The sequence below is a fragment of the Chlorocebus sabaeus genome, chromosome 12 (assembly GCF_047675955.1).
Source record: "Chlorocebus sabaeus isolate Y175 chromosome 12, mChlSab1.0.hap1, whole genome shotgun sequence".
Taxonomy (NCBI): domain Eukaryota; kingdom Metazoa; phylum Chordata; class Mammalia; order Primates; family Cercopithecidae; genus Chlorocebus; species Chlorocebus sabaeus.
Window position 1 is genome coordinate 101,998,704 of NC_132915.1, and position 22,427 is coordinate 102,021,130.

The 22,427-nt window shown below is 57.6% G+C and overlaps 1 protein-coding gene across 2 annotated transcripts in view; it reads left to right on the plus strand.

The window, feature by feature from the left end:
* Positions 1-10,865: 10,865 nt before the first annotated feature.
* The window catches only part of LMX1B (LIM homeobox transcription factor 1 beta), an 82,722-nt gene continuing 71,160 nt past the window's right edge, over positions 10,866-22,427 (plus strand). For both annotated transcript variants that reach the window (XM_008006217.3, XM_008006219.3), the window contains exons 1-2: positions 10,866-11,096; positions 11,874-12,060. In XM_008006217.3, coding sequence (XP_008004408.2) covers positions 10,898-11,096; positions 11,874-12,060 — 386 coding nt within the window. In that variant the 5' untranslated portion in view covers positions 10,866-10,897. The remainder of the gene's footprint in view (positions 11,097-11,873; positions 12,061-22,427) is intronic.

Sequence of the window (22,427 nt, forward strand, 5' to 3'; positions counted from 1 at the left end):
GACTCCATCTCAAAAAGAAAGGAAAGAAAGAAAGAAAGAATACGACATGCAACCCCATCTCACCATGGAGAATCACAATCACAGGTTGCTGAGAAAACGCAAGAGGTAGCTCTAAGCTAGCCTGGGAGGTAAAGGAAGGCTTCCAGGAGGAGGTGACCTTTACATTGAGACAGAAAGGATGAACAGGAGTAAGCTAGGAAGAGGGAGTGAAGAGGGCTTTCCAGGTGAAGGGAATGACCCGTTCAAAGGCTGGAGGCAGGACAGAGTATGAGCAGCTTGAGAAACAGAATCAGGCCGATGCGCTCGGCACTCAGTGTAGCGTGGAGAGCCAAGGGGAGGGAGGAAGAGACAAGGCCAGGGAGAGGCCACAGGGAGGATTCTAGACTTGGAGGCTCTTGCTGGGTTTGGAAAAGCCCAAATTGCCGAGCTCTTCCAGGGAGAATAACTCAACTGGGCAGATTGTGTGAGCTGGAGCGGAGGTGGAGGTCAGGACGCCAAGATGGAATTTTCTGGCTTTTCTGCACACTGGGGACAGTTGCAGGGCTGTCTAGATCCCACAGAGCTCAACAATATGCCTGACTCACCACCCCTCTGAGGCTGCCCAGCCCACAGGTGACAGTGTCAGGGCTGCGGCCACCCGCCTTGTTCTGCCACTCAGCAACCTTGGACAAGGCACTCCTTCCCACAAGTCTCTTTATCCATACAACGGTAATGACAGCTATGTCCCAGGCTTACTCTAGGATTCCATGAGATCATTCTAGGTCAGAGGCTTTATCAATAAAGATTATTATTATTACTATTACTGTTGTTGTTGATGTTTGCAGCCTGGCCCAACTCCTGGGCACTGGTTTGTCCACTGGTTGCTGGTCTGTTTCAGGGACAGACACTGGCAAGGCGCAGGGCTGGCATGTTCGCTTTTTTGCATACAGGCGAATCTTGCACTCAGAAGAGCCCCTCCTTCCACAGAGGGTCCAGCGGGGTTGCTTGGGGGACACATTCCAGAAAGAATAACTCTGTGTAACATGAAACCCTGAATCTGGAAACACAGCCTCTATGGGAAATTGGAGGATAAGGTCTGGTCTGTGGACCGCCCAACCTCATTCCATACAAAAGGGATATTGAAACCCAAAGGCCTCATCCCTTGGCCTCCAGGACCTCTCACCGCTCACCTCTCAGCCTCTCACCGCTCACCGCGGCCTGAGAGATCTTCCTAAAAACCAAACTTGACCGGGACACTGCCTTGTTTCAACTATTCCATGGCTCCTACTCACAATGAGGTCCACACCCCTCATTGTGACCTACAGTGCTCTGTGGTCAGGCCAGTGTCCACACCTGCAGCCACACCAGAGCCTGCTCTGACCCAGCCACATGGGCCTCCAGTGGATCAAGTTCTTTCCTGCTCCAGGACCTCTGCACATCCGTGAGCCCTCTTCCCACTCTAACAGACCACTGCTAATTCTTCCAGATTCAGAAGTCCACAGACTTTGTTAAACCTCCAAATAATAATAGAAAGTAGGCTGGGCATGGTGGCTCACGTCTGTAATCCCAGCACTTTGGGAGGCTGAGCTAGATGGATCACCTGAGGTCAGGAGTTCAAGACCAGCCTAGCCAATATAACGAAACCCCATCTTTACTAAAAATACAAAAATTAGCCAGGTGTGATAGCAGGCACCTGTAATCTCAGCTAATGAAGAGGCTGAGGCAGGAGAATGGCTTGAATCTGGGAGGTGGAGGTTGCAGCAAGCCGAGATCATGCCACTGCACTCCAGCCTAGATAACAGAGTGAGACTGTCTCAAAAACCTAAATAAATAGATAAATAAATGAATAATAGAAAGTAGTAATATTATCCCCACTTTCCAGATGAGCAGACTGAGGCCATCCACCTCAGGCCTGGAGTCTGGCTGGCCTGGCTTGAGGTTTAATTGCAGGAGCCACTTGCAAAATCACCAAGTGGCTCCTGCAACTAAACCTCAAGCCAGGCCAGCCAGACTGTGGAATCTTTAAGCACCCAAGGTGAAGCACCTGGTCACAGCTTCAGGACCACAGGAGAGTGGAGGTCGCTCGAGAAGAGCAGCAGGCCAAGGAGAAGAACAGGGCCAGGGTAGCACAGTGTCAGGGTAGCACAGTGTTATGACATGGAAGCCATACTCAATGCATTCAAACCCAGTTCAGCCACTCAGACGCTGTGGTCTAAGGCAGGACATTCAACCTCTCTGAATCTCAGTTTTCTCATCTGTAAAATGGGGCTAAATAATAATACAAACCTCACAGGTACATTGTGAGTATTGGGGAATGACAGATGAAGTGCCTGGCCCATGGTGGACACTCAGGGCATGGCATGATGCCACCTTCCCTTGACGCATCTGGGGAGGCTGCACCAGTCCAGACCAGCCTAGCCCAGACTAGACTTGCATCACCCAAGGTTAGGCAGCCAGGGCCTGGGAACCATCCCTGCCCTGTTTTCTGTTTGGGGCTTTGTGTTTCCCAGCGTTTCCTTTGGAAAAAGTCCAGCTTCCTCCCCACTGGAAGGAGGCAGGAGGGGACTGTTCACGCCTGGGTCTGGATGCCCGAGGGAGCCTTGTGGGGAGATGACAAGAGCCTGGGGTTTGGAGTCAGGCCAGTCGGGTTTGAATCCAGGATCTGACCTTTACAACACTGTGTGGCCCTGGGCAAGTGACTTCACCTCTCTGAGGTGCCAATTTCCTCGCCTGATCTCTGCCTCAGAGGGTACTGGATGCAGATGGAGGGGTGGGGTGAGAGAAGGTTCTAGATGCAGTTCCCCAGTGTACATCCAGTGATCCCTTTTGGAGATGGGCTGAAGACCAGGGGAGAAGCCAAAGAACGTTGACAGTTGGAGTGACCAAGACAAATGCTCCCTGGCAAACGGAATCCAGTGGGTGTCCTGCCTGGGATGGAGGTGGGAGGGACAAATTTAGGTCCAGCTTGTCGGCATGCTGCTGGAATGAGGGTCCAAAGCGATCAGACCTCCTCTGATTATTCGGGAGAAAAATCCATGCAAAATTGTCATGCAAAATCTCATGATTAAAGCATGGTAAGGAGTATATAGGATGATTCCATTTATATAAAATTCAAAACTGGCAAAACCAAGATAGTGGTTTCCTTGGAGGGAGGTGGGTGGTGCCTGGGAGGGGACATGAAGGATTTCGGAAAGCCAGCAACGTTCTCTCTCTTAATCTGGGTGTTGGTAGCATGGGAATGTCCTCTTTGTAATCCTATGCTTTGTGCACTTTTCTATGTGTGTTATACTTCAATAAAAATGCTAGAATAAAGGCCGGGCGCAGTGGCTCAAGCCTATAATCCCAGCATTTTGGGAGGCTGAGAGGGGCAGATCACGAGGTCAGGAGATGGAGACCATCCTGGCTAACACGGTGAAACCCCGTCTCTACTAAAAATACAAAAAACTAGCCGGGTGAGGTGGCGGGTGCCTGTAGTCCCAGCTACTCGGGAGGCTGAGGCAGGAGGATGGCGTAAACCCAGGAAGGGGAGCTTTCAGTGAGCTGAGATCTGGCCACTGCACTCCAGCCTGGGCAGCAGAGCGAGACTCCATCTCAAAAAAAAAAAAAAAAATTGCTAGAATAATTTTAAAACAAATTAAGGCTGCAGTGCTGGGAGGAAAGACTACCTACGGGGGCCAAGCTGAACACACCTGCAGACTGCCTTCTGACTCTGGGCTGGAGACGTGAGGCAGGCACAGGTGCTCTTAGCCCCTGAACCCCTTAGCGGGCAGGTACTTCCTCAGCCACACAGGAGGAACGCCCATCCTGCCCCACCCTGCTGCCTTGTCCAGAGCGGGCTGGACAGCCACAGTTCCTCTTGGCCAGATCTGCTGAGCTCACATTCTAGAGAAACAGACAAGCTCTGTCACTTAAATGATAAAGTCCCCCCAAAACTCACCCTTATTATACATTTTACTTTACCAAGAATGCCCAGAGGACAGTAATCAAAAGGCAGACTCAGGCTGGGTGTGGTGGCTCATGCCTGTAATCCCAGCACTTTGGGAGGCCGAGGCAAGTGGATCACCTAAAGTTGGGAGTCCGAGACCAGCCGGGCCAATATGGTGAGGCTGAGGCAAGTGGATCACCTGAGGTCGGGAGTTCGAGACCAGCCTGGCCAATACGGTGAAACTCCGTCTCTACTAAAAATACAAAAAAATTATCCAGGCATGGTGGCGGGTGCCTTTAATCCCAGCTACTTGGGAGACTGAGGTGGCAGAATCGCTTGAACTTGGGAGGAAGAGGTTGCAGTGAGCCAAGATCACACCACTGCACTCCAGCCTGGTTGACTGAGCAAGACTCTGTCTTTAAAGAAAAAAAAAAAGCAAAAGAGGCAGACCCAGTTATGTTTCCAAAAAAGGCTTCCTAGAATCTGGGTTTCACCAAGCCCACCTGCCAGCCCTGATCACCCCCACGAGGTAAACTCAAAGGCTACAAACTCAACTGGTAGTGTCACTGGTGCCCAAGAGCCCCTGACATCACAAGGGTCGTGGTTGGCAGTGGAATTGCCCCAGCTCCACCCCTCTGCCTGGTCCAGAAGTCTTGGTTTTATTTTTCTTTTCTTTTCTGAGGGCCAACAGGAGATGCACACACCTCCTAACATAAAGTGGTACTAACCAAAACAAATGCTCATCAAATGCATGTATTTGCACACTCATAAAAACATTACTAGACACCAAATCATTACAGGAAGGGGCAAACCTTCAATCCGCCAAGCCACAGCGTTTTGAAGTGGATTTAAGATAAAGATCAAATAGGATGGGCACTGGCCCCAGCCTCACATTGGGTCCCCGTCACCAGCCACGAGCGCATGAGAGAGAGACCAAGGAACTTTCTGGGGTTTTGTGACTCTGTGTCCAATTTATAGAAAATGTCTTTCTGTGAGTTATTCTTAGTGTCTTAATGTGGCTTTTATGGTTTCAAATAATACAATCCTGGGCCTTCTCTGCTCTCACTCTGGTCCTCAGCTGGGGAAGCCCCCGGTTCCAGACAGGTTGCAAAAATAATCCAGCCCATCCATTTGGCAAGAAAGCCAAATATTCTTGAAGAAAATACATTTTAAAAATAAGTGACACCTTGAGAATCCCACATGGTTGCTTTTGATGTAATGGTCTAACGCCCCTAATTCTGTGTGCCTGCAAGGGTCCAGCTCTGAGCAGCTACTTGCAGGCCCAGGCTTTAGAGCAGGGCCAGTGGTGAAGGCTGTGCCAGGCCTCTGGGCACTGCCTGGAGGTCTCCCATGCCCAGCACACAGTTGCCTGGAGCTGAGCATCACCTGCCCTGAGCCCAAGGGGTCTGTTTGCCCTCAAGCCCTGGTTGGAGGAGGAGAAGGGAGTTGTGATTTCCCCAAGTCTTGGTAGCAAGGCCCCTCTTCCATCCAATTATTATTATTACTTAAGACAGAGTCTTGCTCTGTCACCCAGGCTGGAGTGCAGTGGTGCAATTTCAGCTCACTGCAACCTCTGCCTCCCGGATTCAAGCAATTCTCCTGCCTCAGCTTCCCAAGTAGCTGGAATTACAGACACGTGCCACCATGCCCAGCTAATTTTTGTGTTTTCACCAGAGATGGGATTTCACCATGTTGTCCAGGCTGATCTTGAACTCCTGACCTCGTGATCCACCCACCTCAGCCTCCCAAAGTGTCCATCCAATTATTTACCAAGTATGTAAGAGGCCTGGTAGGTGCTGGGTGCTGTGGTGAGCATTACATTTCAGCCTCTCCACAACCCTGTGGGACAGATGGGGAAGCTGAAGTGCGGAGAGTAGGACAGGACCTTCCTGAAGTCCCACGGCCAGATCCTGAACCAGATCTGGGTGGCTCCCCATGACCTGCTCTTGACCACTCCTAGCCACTGCCAGACCTCAGCCCTGGGCCACCCAGCCAGGGCACCGTCTCCCTCAGAGCTCCAGTCCTGAGAGCTGACAGCAGCCTGGGCTCTAAGGGAGCCCAGTCTCCTGACCCACGGTGGAGGAATCCCATGACTAACGACCCAGATCTTGTGCTGGAAAGTCATGGGTCTGTGGCCAGAACCCCTACCCACTGAAGGGGAAGCTGCAGGAAGGACTTAGGGGCTTTGCTGGGGCTGGCTGTTGCCCCGCTGCGCGCGCGTGCGCGCGCGCGCACACACACACACACACACACACACACTTGTGCACAGCCTCAGAGCCCCAGCTCTGCCTCACCAGCAAATTCTGCCACAAATCTTGTCTCCCTGCAGCCCCTCTCCCATCAGGGTGGAAAACCCCGATGGGAGAGAGAACCAGTTCCCAGTCCTGACTCAAAGGACCCCAGCTGAGCCCCATCCCCTCACTCCTCTGTGTGGGCCTCCACCTGGGTTCAAGGTCGCTGTGAGGTCTCCCACCGGCACGGCAAGACCACAGACACTTGCACCGCGCTGCGGCAAGGTGGCCGTGTTACTCTGTGATGATCACACAAGGCCATCTCTAGCCGAGAAGGGGCCTGACCCTTTGGCCCATGTGCTCTGGGGGTCCAGCCACGCTGGGGTCCAAAAAGCATAACATGGTCACTGCTGGCTGGAAAGTTTCCAGCGCTGTCTCTGGGTGTTCCCGCTACACTTCCGGAGTCAGTGTGGTTCTCCCTGGACTCTAGACCCGGGGCCACCTCCCAGGAATATCAGCCCCCAACCCGGCCCACTGCTTGGGACAACTCTGGTCCACCCAGTCTGACCGCCTCTCGAGGATCTGAGGCTCGGCAGGGCTGATGGCGCCAGGGCAGCGTGGGACGGCCCAGGCTTTCTGCAGCCCTGGCTCTCCGGGCAGAGTGGAGAGACACTCGCAGCTCCTGGTCCTTGTCTTCCCACTCCTCCGAACCTGGCCAGGACTGCACCCTGCGCTGCCCCAGATCCGTGCCTCCAGCTGGGATGGTAAACTGGGAGGGGACAGTGTGGCTTTGGCTCTGGTCAGAAGCACAAAACAGTCCAGACAGCCCGGGGCGGGATGGACAGGGCTGGGTGGGGTGGGGGAGGGCAACTCCTAGAGCCGTGCCGGAGGGAAGAGGGTAGCGCAGAGGAGAAGGGCTAGGTCACGGCTCAATGGAGCCGAGGCGTCCACAGACTGGAAGGACCCGGGACCCCCGCCCCAGAGCCTCCTTTTCCATTCTCGCTTCTTCCAGTGATTCGGAGCCTCCGACTCAGTCTTTCCACAGGTGGAGAGAATCCGAGGCTGTTTCTGCCGCTGAAATCCGAGCGGGAGAGCATCCCGGAGCCGCCTGAGCCGAGCCAGCGGCCCCCGCGTCTTAGGCAGGAGGCGCCCGGGAGAATCTGCGGGTCCCAGGTCGCACCCGCGGTAGCCTGGCGGAGCAAGGTGCCGTTCGCCGCCTGCGGGCAGGAGCCGGCTCTGGGCCTCGGCCCCTGCTGTGCCGTCCGGTCGGCCGCTTCTTCGGCAACGAAAGCGGTGAAGAGGCGCGGGAGCCCCGATTGTGCTGGAGAGACCTGGGGCCTCTGCGCGTCTGCGTGCGAAGGACCCGAGACTGGCCAACTCAGCAGGGAGAACGGGACACGAGGAGTGACAAAGGGCAAGGAACGGGGCCTATAGGGAGTGTGTGTGTGTGTGTGTGTGTGTGTGTATGTGTGTGTGTAGGGGGAATGAATGGACAGCGGGGAAGGCATGGAGAGGGGCCCAAGGGGTGTGGACTCAGCAGCCCCACCCCGGATCAGAGAAGGCAGCCAGGCTCTGGCGTCCATCCAGCCAGCGCCCACTACCTGGGTGCGGGCCGCATCGCGGCAGACCGCCCTATATCCGCCTTGGTGGCGTGGGATATGACTGGCAGGAGCGCGGGAGAGGCGCTGAGAATCCATGCGCCCCAGGACAGACCAGACGCGGCACGGAGTGGGACTGCCCACAAGTCCTCCTGCCGTGAGATCAGGCCTTCGAGTTGTCGGGGGAATGCGCCTCTAGGCATAGCCAGCGGCCCGGGATCGGCACTGGACGCCAACCCAAGGGTTAGAGAAGCCTGGGAGGCCAGGTCGCAGGGGCCCTCATTCAGCCAAGGAGGGGGAAAGGAGAGCTGTAGGGTAGGAGAGGCCAGGCACAGGGAAGGTGAGGAGGGGATGGAACCCTGCGCCAGGAGTTGGGGGTGCAGGGCCTGTGACTGGAGAGGATTCCCATGTGTACCCTAAAGCAGAGGGAGAGGGTCTGGGCCTGGAACGAGGACTGTCGCCTGGAGGTGGTCGCCCAGCCCCGGTTGCAGGGACTGACCGTGGCCAGCAGAGGGCAGAAAGTGCCTGGTCCGCCAGCCGGCCCCGAGCCGGGCTCGGCGCTTCGGGGCTGTGGCTCTGAGCGCCGAAGCCTTGCCCGCCCGGCTTCTCCCTGCAACAGCCGCGCCCGCGCCCCAGATGCCCGGAGAAGGCGGCCCAGGCCCAGGCCCAACTTCGCGGGTCCAGGCCTGGGGTTTCCAGGTTAAGGAAAGAGGGGACCAAGATGCGAGAGAGAAACTCCACATTTACTCGTCCACTCTCCCCGACCTAGACACACAAAGGCGCCCAGAAACACAAGAAGGCACAAAGCCCCCCACCCCGCCCCCCCACACACACACACGCTGGGAGACACGCTAGCACACAGAAGCATTCAGAACCCCAGAGATACGCACAGATACGCAAAGGTGACAGAGACACCCCTAAGAAAAGGATCGCAGACACAATACAGAGGTTGAGACACGCACAAAGACTTAGGCCCCCGCACGGACTGATGCAGACACACACACCAGACACAGGCACGAAGGACCCACACATTCACACACACACACGGGTGCAGGGAACTCAGACAAAGATCCACAGATTCACCCCCTGGGAGTCTGGAAGGTTGCGGGGACACACATACCGTGTGTGCAGAGCCAAGGTGCACACGGAGGCAAGAGCCGCAGGGGCGGGGGCCCGACACGCACAGACACACACAGATACCCACCGACACACACGCAGGTAGGGTGGGGCGGGAGCCTCTAATCCTCCACAAAGCCGGGCCCCTCCGCGGGGCCCCGCGGCGCAGGGAGCCACTTCTGACCCAAGCCTCCTGCAGGTTCCAAATCCGATCCGCATCCGATCCGCCCTTTTGCCTCCAGCGAGGTCAGGGGACCCGCCCCCCCATGCCCTCCGCCCCCGCCCGGCTCCGCGCCGCTGCCTTGCTCCGGGAGGGGCCGGGGCCGCCCCGCAGCGAATCGCGGGGGTCAGTTCGCTGCTACCCCGGGCCGCACTCGCCCCCCTGCTCCCCGGTGAGACGCGCGTCGGTGGGGACCATGGGCCGCAGACAGCCGGTCCGACGCAGTGGCCTCTCGCACCGGACGCGGGTGCCAGGCCCGGCTGGCGCGGGAGTCTGCAGCTCCATCTCGCCGGCCTTTAGCGTCCCGTTGCCGAGGCCCACTTCGCCCAGGCTGGTCAGGGCACTGTCCTTGATCCGCGCGTCCCAGCGACCCCTGGCCGGGCACCCGGGCCGCCAAAGGACGCCGATATAGGCAGCCAACCTAATCTCTTTAGAGCCGCTACCCTGGGGCCACCACTCCCTCCCAACGCCCCTCACTGCAAACCCTAGGAGGCCCGGGTCTTGCCCATGTCTCCCGCCCCTGCCGGGGGACCCCTTTTCCAGCCTTAGTTGTCCTCTAAACTCTCGGTCGCCTGAACCCAGGCCTGACCTTCCTTGTCGGCCCAGTGTCCCCCATTTCGATCCCGGGGCCCCAACCTCCCATCGGCTCAGTCCTCCGCCCAATCTCTGTCAGGCCCGGAGCTTTTCCAGATCCCTCACCCACACTCTGGGCCCACTCCCCGTTCCTGGGCCTGGGCCCCCCTTGGACGAGTTCAGGACCAGCCGTCCTCGCCTTCTGCCAGCCCCCATCCTTCGTTCCCGGGAGCCGGCCCTCTCCGCGGATCAAGCCGCCCCGAGCAGGCGCCGCCGCCCGGGGGACGCCGACTCAGCCCCGGCGACTTACCTCGGCCGACAGTCGGGGGTCCCCGAGTGTCCACTCCGGGCCGGCGCCGTCCCCTGGCGGAGCCGCCGCGCTCCCCGCCGTCCGTGCAGTCTGGCCTCGCTCGGGGCCACTTCTCGTAGCGCTGGAGCTTTACAAAATATTAATAATAAAGAAGGCAGGGGAGAAAAAAGAAAGCCTTCGCTCCCAAACTCCCAAATCAATTTTTCAAGGGGGTGGAGCAGAGGGATTTGTTTCGAAGGCGATCAAAACTTCTGTGAGGGGCCCACGGGGCGGCCGGTCGGGCCAGGGCGCCGGGGCCTGCGCTCTGGGCCGGGCGCTGCGCGGGGCGCTGGCCGGGGGCGCGGAGCCCCAGGGCGCGCGGGGGGGCGGGACGGCACTATTTGACGTGGAGCCGGCGGCGCATCCCGGCGCAGGGATACGGGCCGCGGGGTTCAAATGTCAGGAAGTTTCGGGAGGTGAGGCGGCCCGTATCCCTCCGCCGCCAGCCCCAGCTCTAAACCCGGCGGCTCCGCGGGCGCACCATGGCACTGGAGTAGCGCGGGGAGCGCGCCCGGAGCCCCGCGGCCCGCTGCGCCCCGCCCGGGACCCCGCTGCGCCGCGCGCGCCCCCTCCCCGCCCGCGGGGCCGCCCCTGCACCCCCACCCCCTCCCCCGCCCGCCGCCGCCCCACCGCCGCCGCCGCCGCCGCCTCCTCCCCGCCGCTGGGTCTGCAGCCGCCGCCGCCGCCGGGCTCCGGGACTGACAAGCAGGTGACAGAGAAGCCGGCGCGCGTGGCTGCAAGTGTCCCGGAGAGCGCGGCGCGGGCTGCAGCCGCCCCGGCCCGCCCGCACGACGCCGGGGCCCGGGGCCAGCGCGTCGCCGCTCCACGATCGCCGGGGGCCGGCGCAACCCCTGCCCTGCGGGGGCCGCGCCTCCCCGGCTCCAGGGCCGCGGCGGCGGAGAGCGGATGGACGGGCCGGCGGGCGAGCAGCCCGGCCGGCGGGGTCCGCAGCGCGCCCCGCGTCCCATGGATATAGCAACAGGTCCCGAGTCGCTGGAGAGGTGCTTCCCTCGCGGGCAAACGGACTGCGCCAAGATGTTGGACGGCATCAAGATGGAGGAGCACGCCTTGCGCCCCGGGCCCGCCACTCTGGGGGTGCTGCTGGGTGAGTGCGGGGTCGGAACGCCCGAATGGTCTCGGGCGTGGGACAGGGGCGTCCGGGCCAACGGATAAAAGAAATGGGTTTACAGGACATGGGGAGGGGGCAGAAAGACAGGACTACTGGAGTGATCACCAGAGGGCCGCAAGCACGCCTCCGGCAGGGGTCCTGAGGGGACAGGACAGCTGCAGTCGCCACCCACCATCCTTTACAGGCCTAGGTTCTAGAGCTGCCACTCCGGTGTGGTAGGTGGCGGGTGGCAGGGGTGATGGAGTACCTAGCAATCACCTTGGCGAGCTTGGGAGAGGCGCCAGGTCACCTGGGGTGGGGGAGATTCTAAGAGAAAAACGTCTCCCTAGTCACTGGAACCACAGATTTGGGGGAGATCAGGGACAGAAGACCACGAACGCCACCGTGGGGCGTGTCAGCCAGCGAGCGTCCCAGCCTCACCTCGCCTGTCTTGGTCCCAGCCGGCCACCCTGCGCCGTGCCGTGCTCCTTCTCATTTGCCTTAACACGGAGAGCGGATTCTCCGGAGAAGGGGAGAGCGCAGCGCCAAGCCAAGGCTCGAGGCCCGCGGCCTCCACACCGGAGCCCGCGGACCGGAGCGGACTAGCCGGGGCCTCCCGGCCCCTGGCGCGGCAGTCCGGGGAGCGCAGGCGGCAGGAGGTGATCCCGGGCGGCCCGAGCCCTCGGGGCCGGGGGCTGTGGGCCCTGTGCGACCGGCACGCCGGGGCTGGGCCGGGCGGCGCTGACGGCCGGGCTTTCGCCCTGTGCGCTGCAGGCTCCGACTGCCCGCATCCCGCCGTCTGCGAGGGCTGCCAGCGGCCCATCTCCGACCGCTTCCTGATGCGAGTCAACGAGTCGTCCTGGCACGAGGAGTGTTTGCAGTGCGCGGCGTGTCAGCAAGCCCTCACCACCAGCTGCTACTTCCGGGATCGGAAACTGTACTGCAAACAAGACTACCAACAGTAAGCGCTTCTCGTCCTCCTTCCCCGCCACCGCCCGGCACTCGAGCCCGGTCAGCCCCCTGCCGGGCCCGGCCCTCGCCCGCTCTGCCGCCGGCTCTGTGCGCGACTGGGCCAGGCAGTTCCAAGGGTTCCGAGAGCTGTGCGTCCTGGGGCTGGGGCGGACCAACCCAGCCCAACCGGCACTGATGGGGTCCTAGGAGCCTCCGGATGGCCCGCAGTTGCCATCGGTTGTCCCGGAATCCTGCGCTGGGCCGGCTGAGGGATTTGGTGCCTGGGTCCTGGGATGTAGGGTCTGGCCCTACGGAGGCCTGAATTGGGAACCCAAAATTTATTTCCAGAGGAAAACAGTGCTTTAGGGAGCCAGGCCTGGCGGACTGCTTCAAGGGCCTGGTGTGTGGGGGTTTGGGATTCCTGGAGCCTGGAGCCAGGAACCAGGAGCCAGGAGGTGGAGCGCTGGGCACTGAACGGCCTGAGCCGCAAGGGAGGTCCCCTTTCTGTCAGGCTCCCTGCTGCACTTTTAGTCCCTGATGGAGAGAAAAGAATGTCCATATTCCCCAAACCGTTCCATGCGGGAATTTTGCACTTGGCAATTTTCGTTGGTTGGAGAAGCATTCTAGGAAGAGGACCTCAAAAGGTGGCAAGTTACAGTCTGGGGCTCCCAATGGGAGTGAGGAGCTGACCCAGTCAGCCCTCCCTAGAAGGCCTCCTTTCTGGTAGTGTGTATTAGGAGGGGGTTGGTCCGCTCTGCCCTGGTACAACCCAAACCTCAGGGCTGAGGCCAGAGATGTGGGTTGAGCCTTTCTTGCTAACTAATTCTTAGCTGAGACTGGATTTGTATGGCCGGGGTTGGGGACAGATAACAGTACATGCAGGCTTTTTCTTTTGACCTGCTGGGTTTTCTGCCTGGCACTGCAATTGGGAGGGAGGCAGTGAGAAGGCACAACTGAAAGAGGGGTGTGGGGATCCCCAAAGCCCTGTTGCAGACACAGTGGGTGCCTGCAAAAGTTTTTAATGATACCAGAAAACCGTCCTGGATGAGGCTGCAGAGCCGGTAGGCTGCTTAGGTGGTTTGGTGCTCAGAGAGGGCTGTGTATGCCCAAGCCTCCAGGGAAAGAAAAGCTGGGCTGCCGGCGCCTCGTGGTGAGTGCAACTTACGTGCTCTGCCCAGGGATTGTCCCCAAATCCAGGGCCTAGTGGAAAGCAGCCCAGCCCAACTGTTAAACTGAGGCCTGGAAATAGTGCAGGCCAGAGCCCTCGAGAGTGCGTCGGATTTTACCCCAAAAGGTTCTGGCTGTGCCTGGTGGTCTGGGGGCTGAGCCTGAGCTGCTTTTTGCACCTAGCTCTTTCTTCCAACTGAGGGATCTTTGGGTAGAGATTGGAGTCCATTCAGAGGGTCAGCTGTTTTGCTGGTCCCAGAGTGCAGCTGAGGCCTTCCTCTCAGTAGGAAGCACCCCAGATTTAGGCACACTGCCGTCAGTCGGCTTTGTGCTGTGCTCTGGACTAATATGATTCTAGTTCCCGGAGAGGGAGAGGCCGCCTGTCGGTTAAGCCACAGCCCAAGCATAGAGCAGCACAAATTGAATGGGGAAAATAGTTTGGGGTAGATGTGGCTGTGGGCTCTGGGCCGGCTAGAGGAGCCCCTCTGCCGGGTGCACCAGCCTCCAACCCCCTCCCCACCACGCCCTGCACCCCTGGCCACACTCTGCTTGCCTGACCCCGAGCTCTGGCAGTGCCACTTACACCCAGCTCAGCCACCAGCCTTGACGACAACACGGGGGGAAGGGGGCCCAGGAAACTAGAAACAGGCCTCCGAATCATTTGCACGGCTTAAGAGAAAAAAAAAACAAAACTTAATATGTTGAAAAGACTTTCCAATCGCTTGTACGTAGTCTGCCCTCCCCCCACTCGCCATAATTATTTATGGAGCTTCTATTTTTAAAAAAGAAAGGATACCCCCTGGTTCTTCAGGCACAGAATGGTAAAGTCATGAAATTTCAGCTAGATGTTACCTTAGAGATGAGCGGCTCACCCCCTCATCTTACAAAACAATTAAACGTTAAACATTTGTGACTGCTTTGTCCAAAGTATATTTGTTTTAAAAAGAAAAAGAAAGTCACCTAAGAGCCGGCTTCTTCAGTGCAGTCCGGTGTGTTGGGAATGGTTTTTGGCACAGGGCGAATCTCAGGTCGGCAGACCTCACTCAGTCTGGATCCTGTGGGGCTGAAGCCTGGGGTGGGGAGTGCATTATTCTAGCTGTGGACAGTTCACTCCTCCTCCCTCATTCCGTTTTTTCCAATAATGCCAATTAGGTATCTGTGTTAGGCCGGCCGGCAGGATGTGCTGGGGGTGGGGTTGTGGGGTGGTTGTTATCAAGACAATCTTGGGGACAAATACCCAGTGAGTCGTTTCACAGGGAGATGGAGCGCTGCTCCAGGCAGGCAGCAGCTCACTGGAAAGGGATGTTCTTTGCACAATAAAATTTTTTTTATTTACATTTCTTTTTTTCTTTGAGAATTGCAGATGCATATTTATTTCATTTGTGCGTAAATGCTTTTCAGACAAGAATCCAGACAAGCGGGCACAGAAACGTGCCTTCTTGATTTTGTCGAGTCTGTGCGTCAGCGGTATTGGGAAATTAACAACCCCCCAACCAAACACAACTTCTGAAAAATGTGTCCTCACCCCTGGTTGAGTTGCAGGGTTCCATCCTTAAAAAGAGGTTGCCATTTTTAGTAAGTGTCTCTTCCTCCTTTCGATTTGTTCTCAAAGATCCCAGACTCCCAGAAGTGCCAAGTTCTTTTACGCACCACGGGGGTGATTAATTGACACTGGGGCACATTGAACCGAATTTGATAAAAATCCTCTTGTACATCCTTGGCGGGCAGAACAGAGCGCCGGCCGTGGAGTTTGGGCATTTTCACTCTTAACTCCAAAAGTCTCCTTTTTCCAAATGAGTGATTTTTGGGGGATCCTTCAACAACAACAACAAAAAAGCAGTCTTTTCGGACAGAAAACCGGTTAGGAAACGGAGAGGAAACGCAGCCTCCCCCAAATCAGGAACACCTCTCACCGTCCTCCACCGGAGAACAAATGAAAAATAAGGCACGTTCTCCCCTCCCATGTTTTTTTTCTTGGCGGCTTGGCCAAATAGAATTATGTAACTCTCTTTTCTTGCCGTCTGTCGCTCGTCTGGAAAGGGTTTTTATCCTGAAGAGGTGGAGAATTCCTGGAGGAGGCTCCGGAAGGGGGGAGGGTCGGTGGGAGAGTCCAAAAATCTGTCACAAAATGGAGTCTAATCGCTTGTAAGACAGCTCCCAGGTTTGGCGACCCGAGACCCGCTGGGGTGCAAGCGGGCGCCTTTGTGCACGGCGAGACGCGGGGCTGCGGCCCGGGCCGCGTTCCTACCTCAGCGGCGGGGCCGCGGCGCCCTTCCGCCCGCAGGGCCTGCCCGGGCGGCCGAGCCTCTCGGCGGCACAGACTTCCAGGGCTCCGCCGGGCCCGCCGGGGGCCCTTTGGGCTCGCCTGCCCAGGTAGGATGTGCCCACCTTGTCAGAAGGGGAGCATCCAGGCTTTGATTGAGTTTCACAAAAAGCCTTCTTGAGTCCTGGGGTGAGTTTTTAAAAAATTTCCCCCAGCTGGCTGTGGCTCCAGTGGCCCAACCGCTCTGCCCTGCACATTCTTTTCCTTGGAAGTGTTTAGCCCGGGAAAGACCTTCCTGGGAGGCTCACCTCTCCCCCCACACTCCCCATCCAACTCCCGCATTCGGGTGTGGCCCAGGGGGAGAGCAGTCAGCCTCTGGCCTTCTCTGGCTACTTCTCCCAGCCTGGAAGGCCTCCCATAGGCTCCCCTGCAGGGTGCCACTTCAAGCAGCACCCCTTCCTCAGTGTGTACCCCAACCAGCGAAGCCCCCCTGCCCCAACCATCAAACTCACTCAGGGCTGCAGAGCGCCTGTCCTGGAAACTGTCTGCTTGGGAGGAGGAGCCAGGACTTTGCCTTACAAAAAGGCTTCTATGGTGCTGCCTCTGGGGGCTGAGGCCCAAAGGGCCCACCCTGGCAGCCCAAGTCTGGCGACTCTCTGGTACCTCTCCATTTAACCCCAGCACCTTGGCTGTGTGCAATGGGGTAAGCACAGGCCTTCCTGGGGCTGCAGTCCCCTGCTGCTGAACGGAGGCATTATTCACAGTGACTCCTGGCTCACCCTCAACTCCCCCGGCGCTGGGCTGGTGTGGCCTCATTTGTTTGCCCTATTTTTCTTGAGTGGGGTAAGTAGGCTGGGAGGATCTCCTCTGGGGTATGTGATTGGTGACTGTCAGCTCTCTCCTGCCCTGTCCATTGGAGCCAGACTTAGAGACCATATGGCCCTGGCACCTACCTGATCCTCCTCTGAAATGGGGACATATTCTGCTGGGGGCAAGTATTCTTATAAGAACTTGAGATAAGGTACCCCAAAGGACTTGGCATCTTGCCTGGCTTGTTATTAATACTCTGGAAGTTATTGCTGTTACTGTTCTCACCATGAGTATGGCAGGGAATACCTTGTCTCCCAGGACACACACCACACTGCCAACAGGTTCTATACCCAGGTTCCATGGTATGCAAGGTTTACCCTGAGCCTCTCCATTCAGGGAGGATGAGGAGCACCCTGGGGAAGCCATTGCCTTTCCCTTCGTAGGACACTGTGAAAGTCTTGTCTTCCTCAGCCATGAAAAGAGCTTTAGACTCCGAGTCAGACCTGAGTTCACCTCCCAGCCCCAAATCTTAGCAGCTAGCTGTGTGATCTTCGCTAAGTGGTTCCCCATCTCTGAGCGAGGGCTTCATCAACAAACTGGGGATGATGATGTGACTTTGCAGGGTGGTTATGAGGATTACACAGGCACCTGGTGGAACTCCAATAAATATTCCATTCTCTGCGGGATCCCTTATCCTCTCCTGCACCTGATTCTCTGGGGGATCCGTTATCCTCTCCTGCACCTCAAGAGAGGTGGAAAACCTGATTGCGTGGGTGTGCACAGATGCCAACTGCATTATCAGAAAGGGCCGCAACAGGGTGGCCAGGTGTGCTGGGCTCTTCCTCCTTGGGGGCAGACGGAAGGCGGCCGGGTGTGCTGGGCTCTTTCTCCTTGGGGGACAGACAGGGTGGTCCAGAGCAACAGTATTTCCACCAGGAAACAATTGGCATCTCCAGGGCCTGCATATAGCTTGGAAAAGCTTAATAATCCATATTTGAAGAACTGTTTGTACTTATTATTTTGTGATTGAAGCCACAGAAAATAAAGCTCAGCCAATGGAGAAGGGGGTAGGTGGGGAAGAGATCCGGGGATTTGTGTATTTCTCAGAAGGAAGATGAGGTTTAAAAGGTGGAGAAACCATTCCAGGAGCTCAGAAGTCCCCTCGGCTCAGGCTCTGTGGCCTTGTGAGGTTTCCACCCATGGGTGGCTGGCGATGCTTCTCCAAGGAGCCGCCTTTGTCCTGCGGCTCTGAAGTTTCTAAAAAGTAAAAGGAAGGGGAAAAAAACCAGTCCTACTTTGGCATCAGTTAGGCTGAAGGATGGAGGATACTCTCACCGACATGAGTTATAACTTCCAATTTGTTGGACACCACAATCAAGCCTCAGCCAGGGGAGGGAGGAAGGGAGGGATAGTCCACTCATACAATGAGCTGCATGTGAGCTGTCAGTCAGTTGGGGGGTGCCCGAGGATCCAGGGCCCTTGGCTCTCTGGCTGACCCAGCCGGAAGTTCCTCTGGCCCTCTCCAACCAGATTCTGTGCTGATGGCAGCAAAGAGCAAAACCAAAATTATATATATTTATTGCCACTGCAGTCAGAAGTGGAGAGACGGTGGTAGTGAGAGAGGGCTAAGGCTGAAAACCATATTTGAAAAAGTTGATTCACGAAGGTAGAGGAGGCAAAGTGGCAGACGTTTGCCATTTCATCAACCGGCTGGTGTTCTCCATTCATGTCATAAATGTCTCCTGTCATTTGATGCCAAAAGCAACATGATTTGGTTCCCCGGTGGCCTATAGGGTTTTTCTCTCTCGCTCGCTCTCTTTTTTTTTTTTTTTTTTTTTTTGCAGTAAATGTTTATTTGTTAATAATACACTTTAAACAGCCTAGCCTTGACCTCAAGTCTCCTGAAGCATCCATCTTCTCTCCGAAAAATGTTTCAAAGTTTGTGTAATTTTGGGGGGAAGGTGTAACTGACGGGGCAGTGAAGGGCCTGTGTTTGCTTTAACTACTGCTGCGGTGGGGAGTGGTGGGGCATAAGGGGCCACTGTGCTCGGAATGGCAACTTTCTTGGGTTTCAGGCCGGCTGACAGCACTTCCTCTCTGCCCTTTACCTTTGCTTCGCCCGATCAGTACAAATAAATTTCCGCGTGGGCCCTTCCTTTGTTATTCCCTGGATAATACCGTATCCATTTCTGCTCAGCATCTTGACTGGCAGCCGCTGGACCTGCCCTGCTGACCTTAGGGCCCCAAAGGGAGGATGAGGGGCTAGGGATCTGGGGATGTGTGGGTACATTTGTAGGGAGGCTTTGTCTCAATTGGGAGCCTGGCTCAGACCAACCCTGGACGAATGTCCTGGCTGATGGCAGAGCACCTGGCTGGCCTTGGCACTTGGTGAACTGGGGGGAAGTGTTGCTGAAGGAAAAACCCGGTTCCTGGAGCCTGATTCCAGAAGAAACAAAGATGTTTGCTTCCTGGCCAGGCCAGTGCTGTGAGAGAGGCTTCCCCGGGAACTGTGGGGAGGTGGGGAAGGTTGTAACGGCCACCCAGAGCAACAGCGATGCCCACTGGGTCTGGCAGGAATGAGGAGGCCACCGAGCTGCTGGGTAGCTGAAGATGAGCTGAGCATACTTGGACACAGGGCTGCCAGGGGTCCCTCCCCCAAGCACCTCCCCAGGAGCTTCAGCAGCAGTGACGGGAGGGGAGGAGCAGCACTGGGTTGGGACCGGACAAGTTGGGTGTGACTGCTATTCCCCCTTCTCCCGCCTCCTGCCTTCCAAGGGGACTGTCTGACTCTTGTCATGTGACTCCTGGATTGCTATAGTTACTGGGCTGCTGGGTGTGGGCACCGGACCAGGACTGAGCTGCCCAGGCCTTTGGGGTTCCAGAGGATCAAGGTGCTCTGGGGTGACCTCCTCCAAATGGAGGGGTCCTGGGGTGGGGCACATTTTCTCAAAGGAAGAGCAAGCTTGTTGGCAGTTACAGAATGGGGATCCAGAATGTCTCCATCTTCTAGTGACAAAGGCCAAGGGCCTTTAGGGAAGGACTGACAGCTCTTCCTCAGCCTCAGTTCCCTTCTCTGTGAAAAGGGGATGGTAATTCCAATCTTACAGAGTTGCTCTGAGAATAAAGTGGAACAAACCCAGATGCCAGCCAGTGTTGGGCATGCAGTCAATGTATGTTTTCTTCCTTCCTGCTGGGAAGTGAGCCCAAGGCAGCCCCGTCTGGCAGGAATGCATTGTCTGTCCTGTGTGGGAGGCCCAGAGAGTGCAGCCTCCTGAACAGGCCTCCCAGAGGGGTCTTGCCCACCCTTCTGCTCCTCACCCAGGTTGGGGGCCTGTGTTTTTATTTATTTATTTTTTTACCTTGAAAAGGGAATGGGGCCCGTCTGGATGCCAGGGGCTGCTCCTCGGAGCCAAGGCCAGCCTGTGGATGGGCCCTCATTACTACTGAGACACATAGGTCCCATTTTTTCCAAGAGGCTCCTGAGCATGGTCAGTGTAGATGTGAACTTGCAGGAGCACAGCCTTACTGAACAGGGAGGCAGGACGCAGTAGCGTATCTAGAAGGGCAAGGCATTGGCGTTTGTTGAGCCCCTGTGAAGTTCACTGACTGTACCGTCCCAGCTCTGTGCGGGGAGGAAACTGAGGCTGAGCAGCTTGAACAACTTCCCCCAGGCCCAGAGTTACTCTGTAGCAGATTTTTCCCGGCCCAGAGTTACCCTGTAGCAGATTTCCCCCCAGGCGGGTCCAACTCCCAAAGCCGGATGGGTTCTCTAAGTCCTCCTATGCCGACCTTCCGGAAGGTGCAGGCTCTACACTGTTGCCAATCTCCCCCAGAACGCCCAGCCTGGCAGGGGTGGGGAGGAGGAGTCGCTACCCCGAGGGCTGGGAGGCAGGGTGTCACTGACCTCCTCCGTGCGGATTGCCCCCTGTAGGGCCAGCCCTGGTCAGAGGAAGAAAAAGGTTAGAATAATTGCCTTCCCCTGGGCGGGAGAGCTTCCTTCGACGTCCGGACACACGGATGGGGCGGCTTTCAGCGGCCTCCACCCGCCCATCCCTCCAGGCCCAACTCTCGGCGGTTCGTGCACCATGTTCTCCTTTCCTGGGAGTGGGATGACACCAAGCATAGGCTCCTGGGCTCCACAGCCGAGTCGCGGGCGCCAGCGGCGGTTGATGAATTTCGGTGTCACCAAGGGTTTAGCCCGGATTTGGGAACCGCGCGCTCTAATACGCGCACACGGTCCTGCCCTTTCTAAAGCGCAGCCCTTTCACCCGGCCGCTGATTTATGGAGGAATCCGATCCTGAGACAGGCTGGGCTGGAGCCTGGAGTCCGGGGCCCTACAGCAGCCTTAGGGCTCCTCAGCGTTTCGGGGACCCTTGGTGGCTTGGGGACTCACCTGGACTGGGCTCGGGGTGCCCTACCGGGTGGGGCATTCCGCGGTCCAGAAGGAGCCAGTGATTCTCCTAGGAGCCACTGCAGGCTCCCGCTGGAGGGAGTAAGGCTGGCGGGGGGAGTTGGCATTTTCATTCCTTGTTGAGCACAGCCCTCGCCCCTCCCCAAGCCCTCCCGCCGACCCCCTCGGGCTGGCCGAAAGCAGCAAGTTAGGGAGGTTTGTTTATTGAGAGAACAGAAAATTAGGGGTTGCGGGGGAGAATCTAAGACCCTTTTCCCGCCTGAGAAATGTGCAAAGTCCCTCAGCTCCTGGAGGCAACCAGGCGGCCCGAAAGCTGAGTTCCCGGCGTGGACGCTAGGGCAGACCCCAGCCCCCTCCCTCCTGCGCCCCAGCCCGAGGGCGGCGAGCGGCGGGGGTTTTTTTTTTTTTTTTTGGATTTGGTTTGCAGGGGGGAAATGTGGTTGTATCAATCCACAAATATTTACTCTTAACAGACTTGTATCTGTGGAGATTTCGAACAAAGACAGTTTAGGGGGATTACAAAAACCCTAAACCCCGTTTTTCTCCCGGACTTGGTGCTTTAAATGCCAATTATAGGCGAGCCATATCCAACAGCAACGGGGAAAGGCGAGCAGGCTCCGGGGAGGGAGGTGGGGGGCGAGTCCGGCCATTAAATGTAACTTTTCATTATGAAAAGGATTTCGCCGGTTTTATCTTCTAATAAGATTATGTCACGAACACAAGTACCTAGGATGGTGCTGAGTGACAGGGCTCTGTCGTTTAATCAGAGGCTGTGCCGCTCAAACCGCGGGGCCCTTTGTCCCACGGAGTGAACGACGGAAACTTGCTGTCCTAATCCCCTTATTCATGTCAAGCACAGAAAAGAAGCCGAGCACCTTACAACCGTGTCCCCTCCACCCCTTCTGAGGGCGGCGGGAAGAGGGGGCTCCGGCCCTGTAGCCCACTGACGCTTTCCGTTTCCGAGCGCGCTTGGGCCTCAGGAGCCGGAGCGTTGCTGCGGGGGCGGGGGAAGGGGTGGTTTTGCGGGTGCCTTAATTGGCAGCGTCTGGAAAATGGGGACAATGACCCCACGACTAGATGATGAATGGGGGGAGGGTTAGTGGGATGTTTTTGCCTTCTCTGACCGAGAGCACGGGTCCTGCTCTGTCCCCTCTTCCCAGGAAAGGTGGCACTCTGGGTGCACACCCACCACCCCCATTAAAGCGGGATTGACCAGAAGAGAGGCCGAATGGAGATGCCAGGCTGGGGCCCTCAGCGGGGCAGATTTCGTTGGATCCCTGGGACTAATGTCGCAGCGCTCGCACTCCTGCAGGTCTCCAGGGTTGGCCATTCCCGGCTGCATGCTCGGCCCCTTTCTTCCGAGGGCGAATTCCTTTGTTCGACCCCCGCGGAAACCCGCTTCTCCGCCAGGCCCGTGGCGCCTTTCTCGCTACCTCCGCCGCCGCCGCCACCACCTTCGTCCCACCGTTTGCAGGGCTTTCCTGCGGCGCCCTGGCCGCGGAGACCCAGCCCCGTCTGCCGACTGGCCCTTCGACGTCGCCGCCGTGCCTGAGCCCCGCTGCCTGCTCGGACAAGCAGAACTCCGGCAGGCGCAGCGGGCGCCGAGGCTCGGGCTTTAGCCGCGGCGCTCGCCTCTGGGCGCAGTGGGGAGCCGCGGGCGTCGGAGAAGCGGCCGCGCTGTTCCGGGTCGCTGCACCGGCTGAAAAAACCAAAAGCAAAACCAAC